This window comes from Myxocyprinus asiaticus, chromosome 40 (genome assembly GCF_019703515.2).
Source record: "Myxocyprinus asiaticus isolate MX2 ecotype Aquarium Trade chromosome 40, UBuf_Myxa_2, whole genome shotgun sequence".
NCBI lineage: Eukaryota > Metazoa > Chordata > Actinopteri > Cypriniformes > Catostomidae > Myxocyprinus > Myxocyprinus asiaticus.
In genome coordinates, this window is record NC_059383.1 from 4777067 (window position 1) to 4795651 (window position 18585).

Genomic DNA, 18585 nt, shown 5'->3' on the forward strand with positions numbered 1-18585 from the left:
TGGAATTAGCAAGAATAGCCACAATTAGGGATGGGTAAAGATGGTTGACTAGTCCACCAACCAACTAGTCCAGGGGTAGGCAACCTTTGTGACTTGAAGTACCATTTTTATTATTATTTTATTTTATTAAAAATTTGCTTTAATCACTGCCGCTGGGCTTTTGAAAAATGTAAGTTGCTAACACTATGCTACTTGACCCTCAGAGACCCAACGTTACAGAATTTAACCATTTTTTTTTAAAGCAATTAAATTAGGGATGTCCCGATATCAGGTCCATCAGGTCCGATACTGGGCTCATGTACCCGTACTTGTAAAAAGGCTCCGATACCAAAAAAACGATACCATCTGACGTATGAACAGGGTTGAGGAGTAACAAAATATATGTAACGGGAATACGTATTTAAAATAAAAAATATACATAACTGTATTCCACTACAGTTACATTTTAAATCATTGGTATTTAGAATAAAGTTACATTCAAAAAGTATTTAGATTACTGAACAGATTACTTTGCATTTTATTGTCATTTGTTTCATTTAATATTTAGTCTTTTCAGATGGAAAACATTTATACATATGAATGATGCGATCCAATGTGCATTTGAACAGCAGTTAAACACTTTCTTATGATGTGTTACATTCATACGAGCAGACAGAGAAGTAAGTTTGAAGTAAGTTTGGAGCAGAAGAAATAGAAATAAAGCTTGTGTAAATTGTCAGCTTTACTCTAATCTAAAATGCTATTTCTAGCCATTTTGCATGCACATTACCAGGCACGATCATATTTTTTTATCAAGAAAATTCACGTTAGATCATAATTTCTTTTTTCTAGTAAGACTTTGATATTAGGGCAAAAATCATATTCTTGCTCAGATAGGAGACAAAGGCCGGCCTACACACAATCATAAAGCCTGACTGAGGCCTTTAGGAACATTCAAAGCCTGATAACACAAATGGTGCCAAAATCAAACAAAGGGAGTCCAAACAGACTACATATCCCATCAAGCCTTGCTCACTTTACACCTAGGTGTGAAATTCTGAAGGATCAAACTCTCAACTCCTTTTGGATGAAACACACAACAGAACGCATCCCTCAACCATGATGTTGTCGAGGTATAAAACACCGGAGATTCCTCCTAAGCCTTGCTTCCAGCAACAGTATTCGCCACATCTAGTTGCAGCCCTGCTGCTCCCAGGTGTAGCCTTGCTGCCCAAGGAAATAATGTACATACCTGAACTTTAGCCATACAATCTTCATCTCGCTGGACAAGCCGAGATTCTCCGTGTTCCACCAAGCACACTAACGGATCTGAAGGAGACTCACCCTTTTGCCTGCAGAAGTGAAGAAAGAAGATTTCTCTTCCTTCTTCAACTGAGTCGACTTCGCTGATTTCTCCGCCAACCCACCGAGAATCAGCCACCGTACCGCCCACCGACAGAGCGAGGAAACGGCCTCCCGTCATCACCCGAGATTCGAGGAACCGAGTCGGAGTCAAATGACGGACAAACACACATTCTACCTGTGTCCTCACGCGACTCAAGTAAGAGGTTTACGTCTGGGCAGAGATAGATTATTCTAGTATGTTATTCTTGTGTATCAAGACTATTGCTTGTACAGTTTACTGTCTGCCAAGTCCGCTCATTGGTGTTAATAATATTCAAGGTATTACTGTAACTTACTGTTACCCCGAATGAGATTTTCTGTGTTGTCATCCAACCATGTTGGATGTTTGTGCATTTCCACCATTGCGGGTGAGACTGGCACACTGAGTTTATCCATTAAAGAACCATGACCGCGGCGGACAGATTACGAGCCGTTCACCATGTCTCTGAGTGACAAAACTAATGGTTGCCATCTTTCCCATAATTACTAAACTGGCTTCGGTGCCGTCACCCTGTTCTCTCTCTCTTGTACTAACTGCACACACACAAGACCCCTCACAAACATACCCACACACACATTTGGCAAACAGATTACTTGGAAATATAGCTCAGCTTTGTCCCTAAGTTATCGTACCAGCGGAGACTGGCAGGCGCCATTAACCAGTCTCTCCACCCACATTCGCGGCCACATTCTCTGGCCAGAAACCTAACATGACGCACTCTCCACAAGAGCCACGCCAGCCATTTTATGCACTCCTTCTTTCCTTACACACATACACCGATTCACACACACACATACACACACACCTCTACCTTCCTCTCATGTATTATAGGATTATCTATTACCGTATCTAATCATGTTACTGTTTAGTTTGTAGTTGGAAGTTGGAAGTTTATCGACTGCATTGTATTGATTATTAATGTATATTACTGCATCAATAAACTTTGTTATACTTTAAAGAGAAGTGTTTTGGTATTGTTCTGCATGCACCTGTGCCAAGGGCTGGCAGGGGATATCAGTGCTCGGATTCAAGCCTTCATTGTTCCTTTTTCGAACGATGATGTATTCCGGACATCAACTTTCCTAAGAGAACAATCCTATACTGAGACTGCTATACTCTCTGGTTATTAGTTCCTGATTCCAGGGTGGTGCCCCGGCAATATTAATTCTTATTAATATTCTATTGATTTTGATAATTGATAGTTATCTTTGATGGTTGTTGATTTGAAGGATTAATAAACTAATGTTGATTCTAATCAATGTTCTATTGATTTTAATAATTAATAATTATTTTGTATAATTATCAATTATTGCTAATAACCAAACCCGCTCCTGAAAGAAGCACCAACAATACATAAACTGTCAGAGCTTGCTAAAGTTGCACAAAAATGGTACAGCTAGTTGTTTGCATAATTGTTAACACTTCTGAAACAATTTTTCAAGTATTTGACCTGTATTTTTTTTTCTTAATTACCAACGTTTACTTATTGAAAAAGTATTACATCACCTGAAAATATACATTTTCATTAATTTGATACATTTGTTGTAACTGTAGAAAAATTGCAACTCTTTACGGTATAAGGTCAAACTTTTTTTTTTATGTTCACACAATGGAGCCATTCAGTAAATCAAAACTTTTCAAATGATTTTCATCTTTTTTTTTGTGCTTGGTCTTTAAAAGATTCTTTGTTTTATATTATTCATGTAATAATAAGTATACTTAAATACACAGAGATGAGTATATTTTATTATAATTATTTTGATTATACCAGCAATTATATCATCAATATATACAAAATATATCATCACACACACACATTTAACAATAAAAACTGTAATAAAATAATTTTTATTAAATAAATAGATACACACAGTGGCTTCAAAATTCACGTTTCAAGTATTACTGTGTGTAAATAATGTTTAGAACAAAAAGTGTAAGTTTCAAGTTACACTGACCACAGTTCTTATTTTACTCATGAATTGAAAACCCCTCTATAAACCCATTTGAAAGCTAAAAACATCTTCATGGTATTAAGTATTTGTACTCATTATTTATAAATCGTTCTTTTTACATTGTTAATACATGAACAGAATATATACAAATATTATTCATTTCATGTACATTAGCAAACAATTTATTATTATTTAACAAATTCATATATAAGCAGTTCCCTATCTGTCACTGACTCGACGTTGTGTCGATGTAGTGACACTAGGGGTCACTCTTGGGAGCCCGAGACACCTCTGGTCTTTGATAAAAGGCCAATGAAAATTGGCGAGTGGTATTTTCATGCCACTCCCCCGGACATACGGGTATAAAAGGAGCTGGTGTGCAACCATTCATTCAGATTTTCTCTTTGGAGCCGAACGGTCATGCTCACCGAGCTGAATTTCTACTGTTCATTCACCTCTGCTGGATCTGATGCCGCATTTCAGCGGCTTCTCCCTCCTCTGCACTGGTGCACTGCAGAGAACGCCCCTGGGCGCTTCGGCAGAAAAAAAGAGAGTATATTTTCTGAAAGAGATTTTTCCTCTAAAAGAGTATATTTCTCTAAAAGACCGGCACACACGGAACGTCTTTTTAAAGATGCCTTTCAAATTGAGTGTTATTCTTGGTTGCGGCCGTTATCTCTCAACTTCGGATGGTCATGATCGCTGTCTTTCGTGTTTGGGCACGACCCACACGGAGGCAGCGTTTGTGGATGCTTCATGTTCTCACTGCGAGAACATGACCATGGCAACGTTGCGGTCGCGGCTTGCTTTTGTAAGAAAGCAAGCCACCCCAGCGGCTCCGCGCCTCGGTCTTGCTATCTACGGGTATGAGGCCAGCGCGGCTAGCATTTGGGGCGATTTGGGGACCCCAATGGGACCTCTGGAATCTCCATGTCTGGCCCCTGGATGGGACGCAGAAGACCTAACACGATCACTCAGGCTATGGCCCCCCCAATGAGGCGCCTGTATGCCTTTAAGTGGCGTCTGTTCGCTAATTGGTGTTCTTCCCAACGGGAAGACCCCCAGAGATGCGCAGTCGGATCAGTGCTTTCCTTCCTGCAGGAGAGGTTGGAAAGGAGGCTGTCCCCTTCCACCTTGAAGGTGTACATTGCCGCCATAGCAGCACACCACAACGCAGTCGACGGTAAGTCCTTAGGGAAGCACGATCTGAGGCTGAATCCCTCCAGACCGGGCCTCGTTCCCTCATGGGACCTCTCTGTAGTTCTTCAGGGTCTACAGAGAGCCCCCTTTGAGCCTTTGCAGTCAGCCGAGCTTAAGGCACTCTCCTTGAAGACTGCCCTCCTGACTGCGCTCACTTCCATCAAGAGGGTAGGAGACCTGCAAGCGTTCTCTGTCAGCGAAACGTGCCTGGAGTTCGGTCCAGGCTACTCTCACGTGATCCTGAGACCCCGAACGGGCTATGTGCCCAAGGTTCCCACGACCCCTTTTAGGGACCAGGTGGCGAACCTGCGAGTGCTGCCCCAGGAGGAGGCAGACCCAGCCCTGTCGTTGCTGTGTCCAGTGTGCGCTTTACGCATCTATTTGGATCACACGCAGAGCTTTAGGATCTCTGAGCAGCTCTTTGTCTGCTTTGGTGCACAGCGGAAAGGAAGCGCTGTCTCCAAGCAGAGGATCGCCCACTGGCTCATTGACATCATAACTATGGCATATCATGCCCAGGACATGCCGCCCCTGGTAGGGCTACGAGCCCATTCTACCCGTGGTGTAGCGGCCTCCTGGGCCCTGGCCAGGGGTTCCTCTCTAACAGACATTTGCAGAGCAGCAGGCTGGGCAACACCCAACACCTTTGCAAGGTTCTACATCCTCCGGGTGGAACCGGTTTTGTCCCAGGTAGTGGCACGCAATACAAGCGGATAAGCCCGGGATAGCTGGCCAGGTGTATCGCTTGCACATAGCGCCTTCCACCTCCTTTTGAGCTGAAGACATGTGCCATTAATTCTCAGTAGTGTTCACAAACTTTGTTCCCTGGTTGACTTCCTCTGAGCCCTGTGGCAGTCGAGTTTTCGGAGAGACTCGTTGCCGGCCCAGTACACGTGCTAACTAGGAGTCCTGTTCTGGGGTAGGTGCTCCGCATGTGGCGGTTCCCTGTAAGGCTAACCCCATGCGATATATATCTTCCGCTTATTTGGTTCCCTGTTGGCAAACGGCGTCTTCCTTGGGCAGAGCCCCTCTGCCCCAGTCTCCATGTTTGTAGTAACTCCTCCCCCGTTGGGTAGGATCTACCTTGAAGACTCTCAACATGGTCGGAAAGACCATGTGACGTATTCTTCCACTTAAATATCCCCCCCTCTCTTTGGGCGAGGTGTGGTCTCCGCGGTGTCTTCCCCTTGGGAGGGACACCCCCCGACTAGACCTGGCGGCCCAGTTGGATAATCCCCCTTCTTTTGTAGGGAGTGGAAAAAAGAAGGGGAAAAGAGGCCACGACTGGGTTAGCCTGTCTCTATCTTTTGGGTAGTCGACTTGTCCCCAAAGGGACATTCGACACTCATAACTATGTTGGGGGAGGTTACGTGTCGACCTGGTGTGCTGGCTACGAGGCACACAGTGGTCTGCCCACCACACACTGCCAGTTCACGTAACACAGTTCAGCCAGTTGTGACATTTCGTATAGGGACCCCTAGTGTCACTACATCGACACAACGTCGAGTGAGTGACAGATAGGGAACGTCATGGTTACTTGTGTAACCTCTGTTCCCTGATGGAGGGAACGAGACATTGTGTCCCTCCTGCCACAACGCTGCACTACCCGCTGAAATGGCCGGACCTTGTCTCGGCTCCTCAGCATAAAACCTGAATGAGTGGTTTCATACCAGCTCCTTTTATACCCGTATGTCTGGGGGAGTGGCATGCAAATACCACTTGCCAATTTTCATTGGCCTTTTATCAAAGACCAGAGGTGTCTCGGGCTCCCAAGAGTGACCCCTAGTTTCACTACATCGACACAACGTCTCATTCCCTCCATCAGGGAACGGAGGTTACACAAGTAACCATGACGTTTGATAATGCTTTTTTAACTATATCTAAGTAATGTAATGTATTCAGTTTATGCAAACCAATGGTAAAGAAGGGTTTATGAGAACATTAAGAAGACATGAACCGATAATTGATAAAGAAATCATATCATATGTAGTGAACTTGACATATATAAATGCTCTATTAAAGTGTTTGTAACTGTCTTAGAAACACTTACTTTTAAAGCAGTTATTGCTTAAAAATGGTCATAGTAAAGCACTGACTAATTGCTAACTAAGTATTTTGCATGATCTGAAGTGAAAACTCTATATGCCTAATTAGCTATCTATTAATGATCAATTACTCTAAAAAGCTGGCCTTGAAATAACCATCTTCAAATGTATATCCAATTCATTACATATTTAAATGTGTATCTAATTGCTAGATAATAACTGCTAATATATGAACTTATTAAACAATAATAAATAGTTTGTTACAGTGAACATAAACAAACATATTACTTAGATGTAGCCTATTAATGAATATGCAGGAACAATATTTCTTAATGATCAATTAACTATAAACTAATGCTTAGCAATTACTTTATAACCTGTAGTTATTATAATGTTTTCTTTATAGAAAAACTTTGTCTTGCATAGACTTGCACATCCCTAGCTAAAATGAAGCAAATATTGGCGGGTTTGAAGAGTGAGCATATGGCCAAACTTACAGCTTGAGAACTCCAGGGGACATGAATGTTCATCCATTGGGAAGTTATTCAATTTAAGCTGGCACTCTGCATCGATGGTCAACCTACAGACAAAAATAATTCCCCTAATTACATGTTTGATGTAAGCCAGGATCCAGTTCATTAGCAGACCTAGAATACGCTGAAGTATATAGCACAATAATTAAATGAATGGCAAAACATGTCTTTTAGGGTTTGCATCAAATGCTTTTAATGGCAGGTGTGCTTCATAATTGCTATAATTGGTTGAATCTCAGGACTTATACAATGGTTTTGAACCGGTTAAGCTAATAATCTGACCAGTGTTGCATAATGAATCAATGAAATGAGCCAGAATGAATATCAAACAATGATTAGTTGACACTCGAGATAAAAGCGATTTTCACTACAAACACTACCCGTGAAAAATCACAAATGAGATCTCTTTAATATTGCAATTATTTCTCCTAGATAGCAATGGAATTAAGTAGACTAAAGAACAAATGGAGACTTCTACTTGAGTCTCCTGCTTCTCAAATGTTTCTTTAAAATATAATCAATATAGTCTTATGCTCGGATTTGTCAAGACACCAAAGTCTGCAATCAAAATTAGAGATTTAAAGATACACTAAAATATTTTTCATCAAATTCTTCCGAGCCCAAATATTCTGAGCTATGCTGTCCACATTCATGTTACAGCTCAGTTATCTCAAAAATCATCTATTGTCTCATTTGTGACTATTTTGATTTCTCTCTAATTTTAGGACAAACACTTGCGACAAAGTTGAAACCTAAACGAGACATAATTGAGAACTCTATTAAGTCTTTCAACAATAAGCAATGAAATGTCCCTCTGGGTATGCTCTGGATGCTATATGAGAGGAACGACTTGAAGAGTAAATCTACCTCAAAGTGTACAGTATACGCCCATCATTCCATATTCGAAGCATCCGATTGGGTGTGGTGATCCAATGGGCATCTGCCTTCTTTGAGTTGCGGAAAAATGTGTCAGGGATCCAGATTTTGCCGACCATGTTGCTATTGAGACGAAGCACCTTCATAGTGCTGTTGAACTTCAACCGTCTGTCATACCAGGTCTGAGCGAAGAAGATGTCAATGGTGTACTCCTGGAAAATTGAAAAGAGCAATTGAAAAGTATTTCAGACCTTTGTGTAATTGATGAAAAAGCAGTTCCACCCAGAACATGTTTTCAAGGCCAAATCAATGCTTTTGAAAGGGCATACCATTATTAAACAGTGATGGGAACTGGGAAGTCAGATTCATTTTCGCAAACTGGTTCTTTTAGACAGTTCGTTTCAATGAACGGGTTAAAAAACCATCATCACGTAATGATGAACACTGGTAATTCAAACATCCCAGTGACAAGATATTCACACTGAAACATTCAAATAAAGCCATATGTGAATGCATATTGCTGATTATTACCTTTTATTCCATTAAGTTTTAATAATAAGGGTGTTTCTTGTCATTAGTGTTTCATTCTGTGATCCATGCCATTATACATCTTGGACAAGTTTCCTATATTAAAGTTTGCACCCAATACAGACACTGATGCACAAACGTAAATTTGTTATATGTGCATATAAAGAGAATAGTCAAATATTAATGAACTCACCAGAAACCATGATTCAGCATATAACAACTTAAAATATAATCTGATTACACAATAAACAATAGTAAAATTAATTTACATCTCTCGACTGAAAAGTTTTGCACGTTTTTTAAAAATGTTATGTAATAAAACTAGTCATAAGCATATTTTTGGTATGTTTTGTCTGTTATAAAAAAATAAATTAAAAAAATTAAAAGAAATTTCACCCCAGGCTCATTCAAATTCTGGGATCGGCTCTTTCATCGGTTTTTGGTTCTTTTTGACATCCGATTTTGCTTGTTGGTTTGATTTGTTCATTTTGATCGGATTCTTTGGTTCAATAACCGATCTAGTAACTCGTAAGAACCACCTAGCCTGTAACTTGTTAATTTCAAAGCCCTGACCTTAATCTGAGAGAACATTTGTGGGCAGAACTGAAAAAGTGTGTGCGAGCAAGGAGGCCTACAAACCTTACTCAGTTACACCAGTTCTGTCTGGAGGAATGGGCTAAAATTCCAGCAACTTATTGTGAGAAGCTTGTGGAAGGCTGCCCAAAACATTTCACCCAAGTTAAACAATTTAAAGACAATGCTCCTAAATACTAACAAAGTGTATATAAACTGCTGACCTATTGGGAATGTGATGAAAGAAATAAAAGCTGAAATAAATCATTCTCTCTACTATTATTCTGACATTTCACATTCTTAAAATAAAATAGTGATCCTAACTGACCTAAGACAGGCAATGTTTTCTACGATTAAATGTCAGGACTTGTGAAAAACTGAGTTTAAATTTATTTGGCTAAGGTATATGTAAACTTCTGACTTCAACTGTATGTGTAGCTCAATATAAAGTTTGACAGTCTGTTGCGTCTCTTAAAAATCCAGCATGGAAGTAATGAATCCCGTTCTATCACCTGTTGTATCATCTCTTTGAAATACGAAAAATAAAACATCAAAATATAAAATAATTTCTTTCATTCTTTTGTTGTCTTGTCAAATTGTCTTTAAAATGCTTAAAAATGTTGACACTATCTGGGCATTTTGTAGATCTATTTAGTGATAGATCTACATACCAGGTTGCTAAAGACCCAAGGTATGTAATAATGTTTGGCAAAACATGACTTAATTTGGATATTAAAGACTTACAGTTTATAGTTTTTGCACATGCTGTTTAACATGAGAACTGCTGTTTCAGTCTGATTTCATGCCTTTTTGTTCTTTTAGCCTTGATAACAAAGAAGCAGCATTATGAGTTCTTCAATGTTATCATATCGCAGCCCAAACCGCAATATGCAATATGTCAATAAATCGCAATATGACCAAATCATGCAGCCCTAGTTTGAACAATAATCCGTAACATTCTTTCTTTGACCATCATAATTCAGAGAGCAGGTGATGCTAAATGAATAATATGGCATGCAAATTAATCAGTAAATGAAAATATTGATCTGCACCTTAAGACAAGAACAAGGTCATTTTCAGATCCCATAAATACATGTCCACACCACTAAAGTAAAGGGCAAAGACTTTTGGGAGGCAATGTAAATCTCCTAAGAATATTGAGAAACAGACCTGAAGCATCAAAAGCCCTCTTGCTACAAGAAAATGGATGCCATGTCCTTGTGATCCTTCTCTATTCAAAAAGATGAAAAAGCTAATGGATTTTTTTTTTTCAGTGAATATGGCATTTTAAGATTCAGCCGGCACTCATTTGAGACTCATTTTAGTGTTTACTAGATCTCAATTCTTCAGCTAGAGCCCAATGAGGACCACAACACTGAAATGGTAAAACCTGCACTAGGTTTAATGCAAAGTGGAATGTAGTGTTTGTAAGGGGAACACAAAATAGGGTTGGGAACTGAGAACTGGTTCCCTATCTGTCACTCACTCGAAGTTGTCTCGATGTAGTGACACTAGGGGTCGCCCTTGGGAGCCTCAAACACCTCTGATCTTTGAGGAAAGGCCAATGGAATTTGGAGAGTGGAATTTGCATGCCACTCCCCCGGATATACGGGTATAAAAGGAGCTGGCACGCAACCACTCATTCAGATTTTTTCTTCGGAGCCGAGCGGTTGTGTTCAGCGAGCAGAATCCTCTGCCGTTCCATTCACCTCTAAAAAAACTGTTGGATTTACGGCGAATTATAGCGATTTCTCCCCCTCGTGCACCGGTGGAGTGCAGAGAATGCTCCCGGGTGCTTCGACAGTCTAAAAGAATATATATTCTTGCGATAAAACAGTATATTTTCCCTACTAAAAGAGTGGCACTGACAGAGAGCGTCTTTTTAAAGATGACTTTCTGTCTGTGTTATTTCCTGGTTGCGGTCGTTACCTCTCTGTTTCCAATGGCCACGATCGCTATCTTACGTGCTTGGGTACTGCCCACGCAGAGACAGTGTTCGTGGACGGGTCATGTTCTCACTGCGAGAGCATGACCATGGCAACGTTGCAGTCACGGCCTTCCTTCGTTAGAGGCTCCCCACCTCGGTCTTTCTACCTACGGGTTTGAGGCCGCGTCGGTTAGCACTGGGGGCGATTTGGGGACCCCAATGAGAGCTGCTCTGCCAGGGAAACTCCCCACGGACCTCCCATTCCCCAGTACACTCGTTTGCCCTGGTTGAGTTCTGGGATGAGACCGCCGGCTCGTCTCAGGACGAGTTCGCGATCCCATTCGGCGCTTGCGAAGTGGATGAGCTCTCGATTGCAGCATCGGAGAGCGGGCTGGTCCAGTCTGACGCTGAGGACTCGACTGGGCTCCCACCTTCGGGTGCGGTTGCCCAGTCACAGGCTGGGCAGCTGTGAGCGTCGGGCTGGAGTGGAACCCTCCACTCTCCCCTGAACCCTCGCAGTTTGACGATTGGTTCCTGGGCTCGAAGCGCCGCTCACGGCTGCGCCCCGCCCCTTTCTTCCCGGAGGTGCATGAGGAGCTCACGAGGTCTTGGCGGGCACCTTTCACTGCCTGGATCCGGTCTCTGAGCTCCTCCGCTCTCACTACCCTCGACGGTGGGGCTGCCAGGGGGTATACTGCGATTCCCTAGGTGGATAAGCTGGTTGCGATGCACCTGTGCCCGCAAAATGCCGCCATCTGGCGGAACCGCCCGAGATGCCCGTCCAGCGCCTGTAGGTTTAAGTTGTCTCTGGTGACTAAGGCCTACGGTGCCACTGGACAGGCCGCCTCCACCCTGCACGCCATGGCTCTCCTGCAGGTGCACCAAGCCAAGGTGCTAAGAGAACTGCACGAGGGTAGTTCTGACCTGGAATTGATGCAGGAGCTGTGCTCGGTGACCGTTCTCGCCCTCTGGGCGACGAAGGTCACGGCGGGGTCTCTCGGGCAGACGATGTCCACTCTGGTGGTCCAGGAGCGCCACCTATGGCTCAACTTGGTCAAGATGAGGGAGGCTGACAAGGAACGGTTCCTTGACACCCCCGTCACCCAGGTCTGCCTATTCGGTGACACTGTAGAGGATTTTGCCCAGCAGTTCTCGGCGGTTAAGAAGCAGACAGAGGCTATTCAGCATATCCTGCCCCAGCGCGGATCAAGATCCTGCACCCCGTCTGCTCGTTGCCAGAGGCCCGGCCCCGGCGTAGAGCCACCCGCAGGAAGCAGATGCCCCCGTCTCACGGCCTGCCGCCAAGAACCCGAGGAAGGCTTCTAGCCTGAGATGAGATGGGCAACCTAGGCACGTGGTGACCTGCTGCAGGTCTAGAGATGGTAAGCAGACCACTCCATCCCCCGGTGGAGGGCCGGGAGGAGAATCCTTTGTTGCCTTTTCTTGATTCGCCGCATGCCCAAAAGGCTGCAGTACCCACACATTCAGAAAAGGAGCGGTTTCCTCATTTCCTAGGTCACACACCCGGTGTTTACGGCCGTCATTATTGTGATTGCCGGACACCGCATATTTAAGGCAGGCACGACGCTGCGGAGGTGGGCCCCCCGCCCCTGCGTGCCCAGTTGCGGCACAACACACCCCCCAGGCGGTTGTGATGGATTACGAGAACGGTTCCCTCCTCCCCCATCGCTGACCGGTCCTATGGTGGGTACCCGGAGCCAGGTAAGTGCATCAATGTCCCCAGACTCAGCATGGCCACGAGTTCGGGGTCTGAGCCTCCTCAACGTGGCGCCTCCAGCTCCGCCCCGCCGTGTGGCCCCACCCACCAGTACATCCGACGTGATTGTCTCCTTGGTCCCCCTTGCCCGGAGCTTGGGGGCATGGCTTGCACTCCCCAACCTGTCGCGATGGCTGGCCGGGACCGTCCGACTTGGCTATGCGATTCAGTTCGCCAGGCACCCACCTGGATTCAGCGGCATCCATTTTACCTCAAGTGCAGGGCGAGAACGCTGCTGCCCTCCCTGCGGAGATCGCGTCCCTTCTGCGGAAGGATGCGGTAGAGCCTGTCCTTCCAGCCGAGATGAAGAAGGGGTTCTACAGCCCCTACTTCATTGTACCAAGGAAAGGCGGTGGGTTGCGGCCAATCCCGGACCTGCGAGTTCTGAACCGGGCCTTGCACAGACTCCCATTCAAAATGCTGACACTTAAACGTATTTTAGCGAGCGTCCGGCATCAGGATTGGTTCGTGGTGGTAGACCTGAAAGACACGTATCTCCTCGGCACAGGCCCTTTCTTCAGTTCGCCTTTGAGGGCCGGGCGCACCAGTACAAGGTCCTCCCTTTTGGTCAGTCCCTGTCGCCTCGCATCTTCACGGAAGTCGCAGAGGCAGCCCTTTCCCCGATAAGGGAAGTGGGCTTACGCATCCTCAACTTTCTCGATGACTGGCTGGCTCAAGCTCACTCTCGAGACTTGTTGTGTGCGCACAGGGACCTGGTGCTCAGGCACCACAGCTGGTTGGGGCTTCGGGTCAACTGGGGAAAGAGCAGCTCTCCCCGGTACAGAGCATCTCTTTTCTCGGGTTGGAGTTAGACTCAGTCTCTATGATGGCATGCCTCACGAGCGAGCACACGCAGTCAGTGCTGAACTGCCTGAAGTTGTTCAGGCAGAGCATGGCGGTCCTACTGAAGCATTTTCAGAGGCTCCTGGGGCATATGGCGTCCTCGACGGTGGTCACCCCGCTCGGGTTGATGCATATGAGACCACTTCAGCACTGGCGTCAGACTCGAGTCACAAGGTGGGCATGGCGCCGCGGCACATATCGCGTGGTCATCACGCCGATCTGACGCTACCTGTTCAGCCCTTGGATGGGCCTTGCATTCTTGCGGGCAGGAGTCCCCTTAGTGCAAGTACCGCAGGAGCATCGTGGTTATGACAGACACCTACGAGCGTGGCTGGGGCGCCATGTGCAACAGGCATGCAGCTGCGGTCTCTGGGACGGGGCCGCGACCGCGTTGGCATGTCAACTGCCTCGAGCTTCGGCCGTTGATCCAGGGCAATCACATGTTGGTTCAGGGCAATTACGTGTTGGCCAAGGCGGCTTGAGCTCGCGTCGCAACTCGCCCGCCGGCTCCTCCTCTGGAGTCAGCAGCAACTCAAGTCATTGCGAGCCACTCACATCCCGCGCGACCTCGACAGCATGGCAGACGCGCTGTCGTGACAGGTCACGCTCAGGGGAGAGTGGAGACTCCACCTCCAGGTGGTCCAGCTGGTTTGGAGTTGATTCGGTCAAGCGCAGGTAAGCCTGTTCGCTTCCTGGGAATCCTCCCTCTGCCCATTCTGATATGCCCTGACCGAGGCTTCCCTCGGCACAGATGCACTGGCACATAGCTGGTCCCGGGGGCCACGCTAGTATGCATTCCCCCCAGTGAGCCTACTTGCACAGACCCTGTGCAAGGTCAGGGAGGATGAGGAGCAGATCATCCTAGTGGTACCTTACTGGCCCACCCAGACCCCTGGGGCTTCGGGCACACTCCACCAGGTGTATTGTCAGGTACGAACAGGTAAATTGGAGGGACAACTGGCCGGATGTACCGCTTGCGTATAGCGTCTTTCCCCTCCTGGAGGGGGAGACATACGCTTGTTACCCCCCAGCCATGTTCAGGAGGTCGTGGACCCTGGATGTCCTTTCTCCTTAGCCCTGTGGCAGGCGAGTTCATGGAGAAATCTGATGCTGGCCCAGTACATGTGCTATTAGGCCCTGTACTAGTGAAGGTACTCCACATGCGCTGGTTGCCTGTTTGTAACCCCGTGTGATGTATCTTCCATGAGATGGTTTCCCTGTTGGTAAACCTGCGTCTTCCTTGGGCAGAGTTTCCCTCTGCCACCGGTCGCCGTGTTTATAAAGCTCCGTCCCCTCTGGGTAGGACCTACCACGGGGACTTCTCCACATGTGACACTGCCGACAAGACTCGGTAAGGCCATGTGACGTATTTCCACACAATTACCTCCCCTTCGGACAGGATGTGGTCTCCGCGGTGTCTTCCCCTTGGGAATGGACACACCCCCGACGCGGACATTTATGGCCCCATTTTGGGCAGTCGACTTGTCCCCGAGGTGTGGGGGACCGTACGACGCTTATAGGAACGTTGCGGGAGGTTACGTGACGGCCAGGTGCGCTGGCTATGAGGCATGCAATGGTTTTCCCGTCTCGCACCGCTAGTCCATGTAACACAGTTCAGCTAGTTGTGGTGTTTCGTATAGGGACCCCTAGTGTCACTACATCGACACAATGTCGAGTGAGTAACAGATAGGGAACATCCTGGTTACTTTCGTAACCTCCATTCCCTGATGGAGGGAACGAGATGTTGTGTCCCTCCAGCCACAACTCTGAACTACCCGCTGAAATGGCCGGGTCCTTGTCTCGGCTCCTCAGCCCAAAACCTGAATGAGTGGTTGTGAGCCAGCTCCTTTTATACCCGTATGTCCGGGGGAGTGGCATGCAAATTCCACTCGCCAATTCCCATTGGCCTTTTCTCAAAGATCAGAGGTGTTTGGGGCTCCCAAGGGTGACCCCTAGTGTCTCTACATCGACACAACATCTCGTTCCCTCCATCAGGGAACGGAGGTTATGAAAGTAACCAGGACATTTTCATAGAGCTTAACAGTGAGCCAAAATCAAACCAACACAACACAACACACAAACTAACCAGCTACAAGATTAATCTTAACAATAAAAAATTTGAAGCAAAAGAGTATTACAAAGTTACAAGACTCTGTTTGAAGCAGTGAACTCATTCCATGAAGGAATTCTAATGATGTAATCCAGTGATTCCCAACCAGGGTTACGTAAGCAGGTTCCAGGGGGTACGTGAAAAGAATTGGATTTTGCTATGCTGAAACTAACAAAATCCCAGTGTGGCTTCAAATAAAAATAATACAATTAGTGATGGGAGAAAATGAATGGAATTTTTTACTTCCAGAACCATTCTGTTCTGCTCTATTCAGAACTGATCCATTTTTTTAAAACATGACGTTCGGTTCTGTTAATGGCTCCAAAAAAACTAAAAGAATCATAAAGTGAAATCAAAACCAGAATCCTTATAATTCAAATCCAACACACACATGTAATTTCATCCCCTAGCAGTAATCTAAATAGTTGCTTTGTTTGTGATGTCCAAATATACATGAGAGTCTTTGACTGGTTGAATCACACATAATTCGCCCCAATAAGATCAGATGAAACATACAACACTGTGAAAACTATTTTAGAAACTAAATATTCATAAAACAAGATAATGAATGAGAAATCTACAGTAAATAAGAATATTGAAAGTTTCTGATTTTCAAGTTTTTAATTCAGTGAAGCACAGGAACAATACAACAATTCTGATGGAGCATAGTCAATTCCTAAGTCATTTCAGTTCTCTAATCTTACTATTTTACTTCTCTGCTAAATCTTTGAAACAGGAAACATGTTCTGGGCAGATTATTTAAGTTCAAGTACCAAACAATCCACAGGAAGCCATAGTTAAAGCCTACTGAGCAAAGATTGCTCAGCAAAATCAAATAAAATACTGTGGGCGTTTGTTTAAACTTTATCATGTCTATATATTGTTGCATTATATGACATCATGCCTTGCATCCCCTGAAGTCACATGTTTTGTTGATAAAAAATGCTTATGACATATGTTAACAATAACAGACAAGAGAATAAACAGAATTTTATGCTGCAAAAATTTATTGGCAAGACAAATATGTAGGAAAGGAGGAGAGAAGGAAGACAGGAAAAAAGTGGGAAAGAGGCAGGAAGGAAAGGAAGGAAGGATGAAACAAAGGAAGAAGTGAAGAATGGAAGGAAGAAAGGAAGGAAGGCAGTGACAAAGGAAAGCAGGAACAAAATAGGAGGGAGGAAGGAAGACAGGAAGAAATGAGGGAAAGAATGAAGAAACTAAGGAAGAAGTGAAGAAGTAAGGAAGAAAGGCAGGGAGAAAGGCAGGCAGGAAAAAGGAGGAGTAAATAATGAAGGAAGGAAGGAGGAAGGGAAGGAAGGAAGTAACAAAGAAAGTAGTGAAGTAAGGCAGGAAAGAAGGACATAAGAAAGAAACAAAGTAGTGAAGTATGGCAGTAAGGCAGAAAAAAAAAAGAAAGGACATAAGGAAGGCAGGGAGGAAGGAAGGCAGGAAGAAATAACGGAAGGAAGGAAGAAACAATGGAAGGAAGGAAGGAAGGAGGGAAGGCAGGAACAGAATGGAAGGAGAAAGGGAGGGAAGGAAAGAAAGAAAAAACAAGGTTGTAATGAAGGAACAAAGGAAGTAGGTAAGGAAAGCAGGGAGGGAGGAAGGAAGGAAGAAAGAATACTTTGATTATCATAAGGTATATGTTGTTTATGGATTGACTTACCATGTTAATGGCATTGACTGGACCAATACTGTTGACAAACATGTCTGTATGAATCACCGTTGGTTTGACTATAAAGAGAGAGAGGACAATGCAGAATTACTAATAATACCTATATCAAATGTAAGTATAATTTTTATATTATCATGTTTTAATAATTATTAAGGCTGTCGATTTTCACGTTAATTCAATGTAATTAATTATATAAAAAAATAAATAGTTAAAAAATAACGCAAATCACATATTCTCATGCTCAAAAACCATGAACAAAAAAATCATAAAAACATCATAAAAGTAGTTCATAGGACTCGTGAGCTCAATTCCAAGCCTTCTGCAGTCATACAACAGCTTTGGTGATTAAATAGGCTGATATTAAGGTCATTAGTCACAGATAATCTTTCCTTCCAGTGAGCTGTTCATTGAGTCAGTGAGGTGAACTCAAAAACCAGATCAGTCCGATACAGAAAAAAAACATTCTGACCATTTTTGTGAAGTGGAGGAACCGATTCATTGAAAATATTGGCCTGATCTCTTGAAAATTACATGACTGTGATGACATTTTTGTAATATTATATAACGTGATTTATAACACATTTCATGGTAGTTCCGAGGCCAAATGTCCACTGTGGGGCGCTAAAAGTGAGTTAAATGGTCTCCCATACAGATAAGGGTTTTTTAAGGTAAATGCTCTAAAAAATTTTTTTCAAAAACCTACCTCCCTACCCTAAACCTTAAAACTAAACCGTACCGATAGTGTCAGAAAAAGCAAATGTGAGATGAAAAACAATTGCGAGAGCAACCACATCATTTGGTGGTGCTTCTATGACACTTTTGGCTCACATGTTGACTTGTGTGCTCTTCAGGACTCGAACTCCGGTCCTTTGCATAGCAAGTAAAAAATCCTAGTGGTACCTTACTTACCTAATTTAATCATACATGAAGCATGTAAATTTTCAGTAGTTGGTTACGTAGCCTAATGCAAACAATAAAATGTATCGCCTTACAAGTCATGCACAAGTGAAGTCTTCTGAAGTCGTACGATAGCATTGTGTGAGGCATAGTCCTGCACATGGACTGGTACCTGTGGGTACCTGCGGTTACCCTAAGGGTAATGCGCTAATATTTGATGTAACAGGTGCGGGTTGGGAATCAATAGGCATGGGCAGACTGT

The 18585-nt window shown here is 44.3% G+C and overlaps 1 protein-coding gene across 6 annotated transcripts in view; it reads right to left on the reverse strand.

Annotated features, from left to right (window-relative positions):
* The window catches only part of LOC127430667 (gamma-aminobutyric acid receptor subunit gamma-2-like), a 144382-nt gene that overhangs the window by 79277 nt on the left and 46520 nt on the right, over positions 1–18585 (reverse strand). For all 6 annotated transcript variants that reach the window (XM_051680607.1, XM_051680606.1, XM_051680605.1 and 3 more), the window contains exons 3-5: positions 17418–17485; positions 7982–8202; positions 7079–7161 (exon numbers count right to left, since the gene is read on the reverse strand). In XM_051680607.1, coding sequence (XP_051536567.1) covers positions 7079–7161; positions 7982–8202; positions 17418–17485 — 372 coding nt within the window. The remainder of the gene's footprint in view (positions 1–7078; positions 7162–7981; positions 8203–17417; positions 17486–18585) is intronic.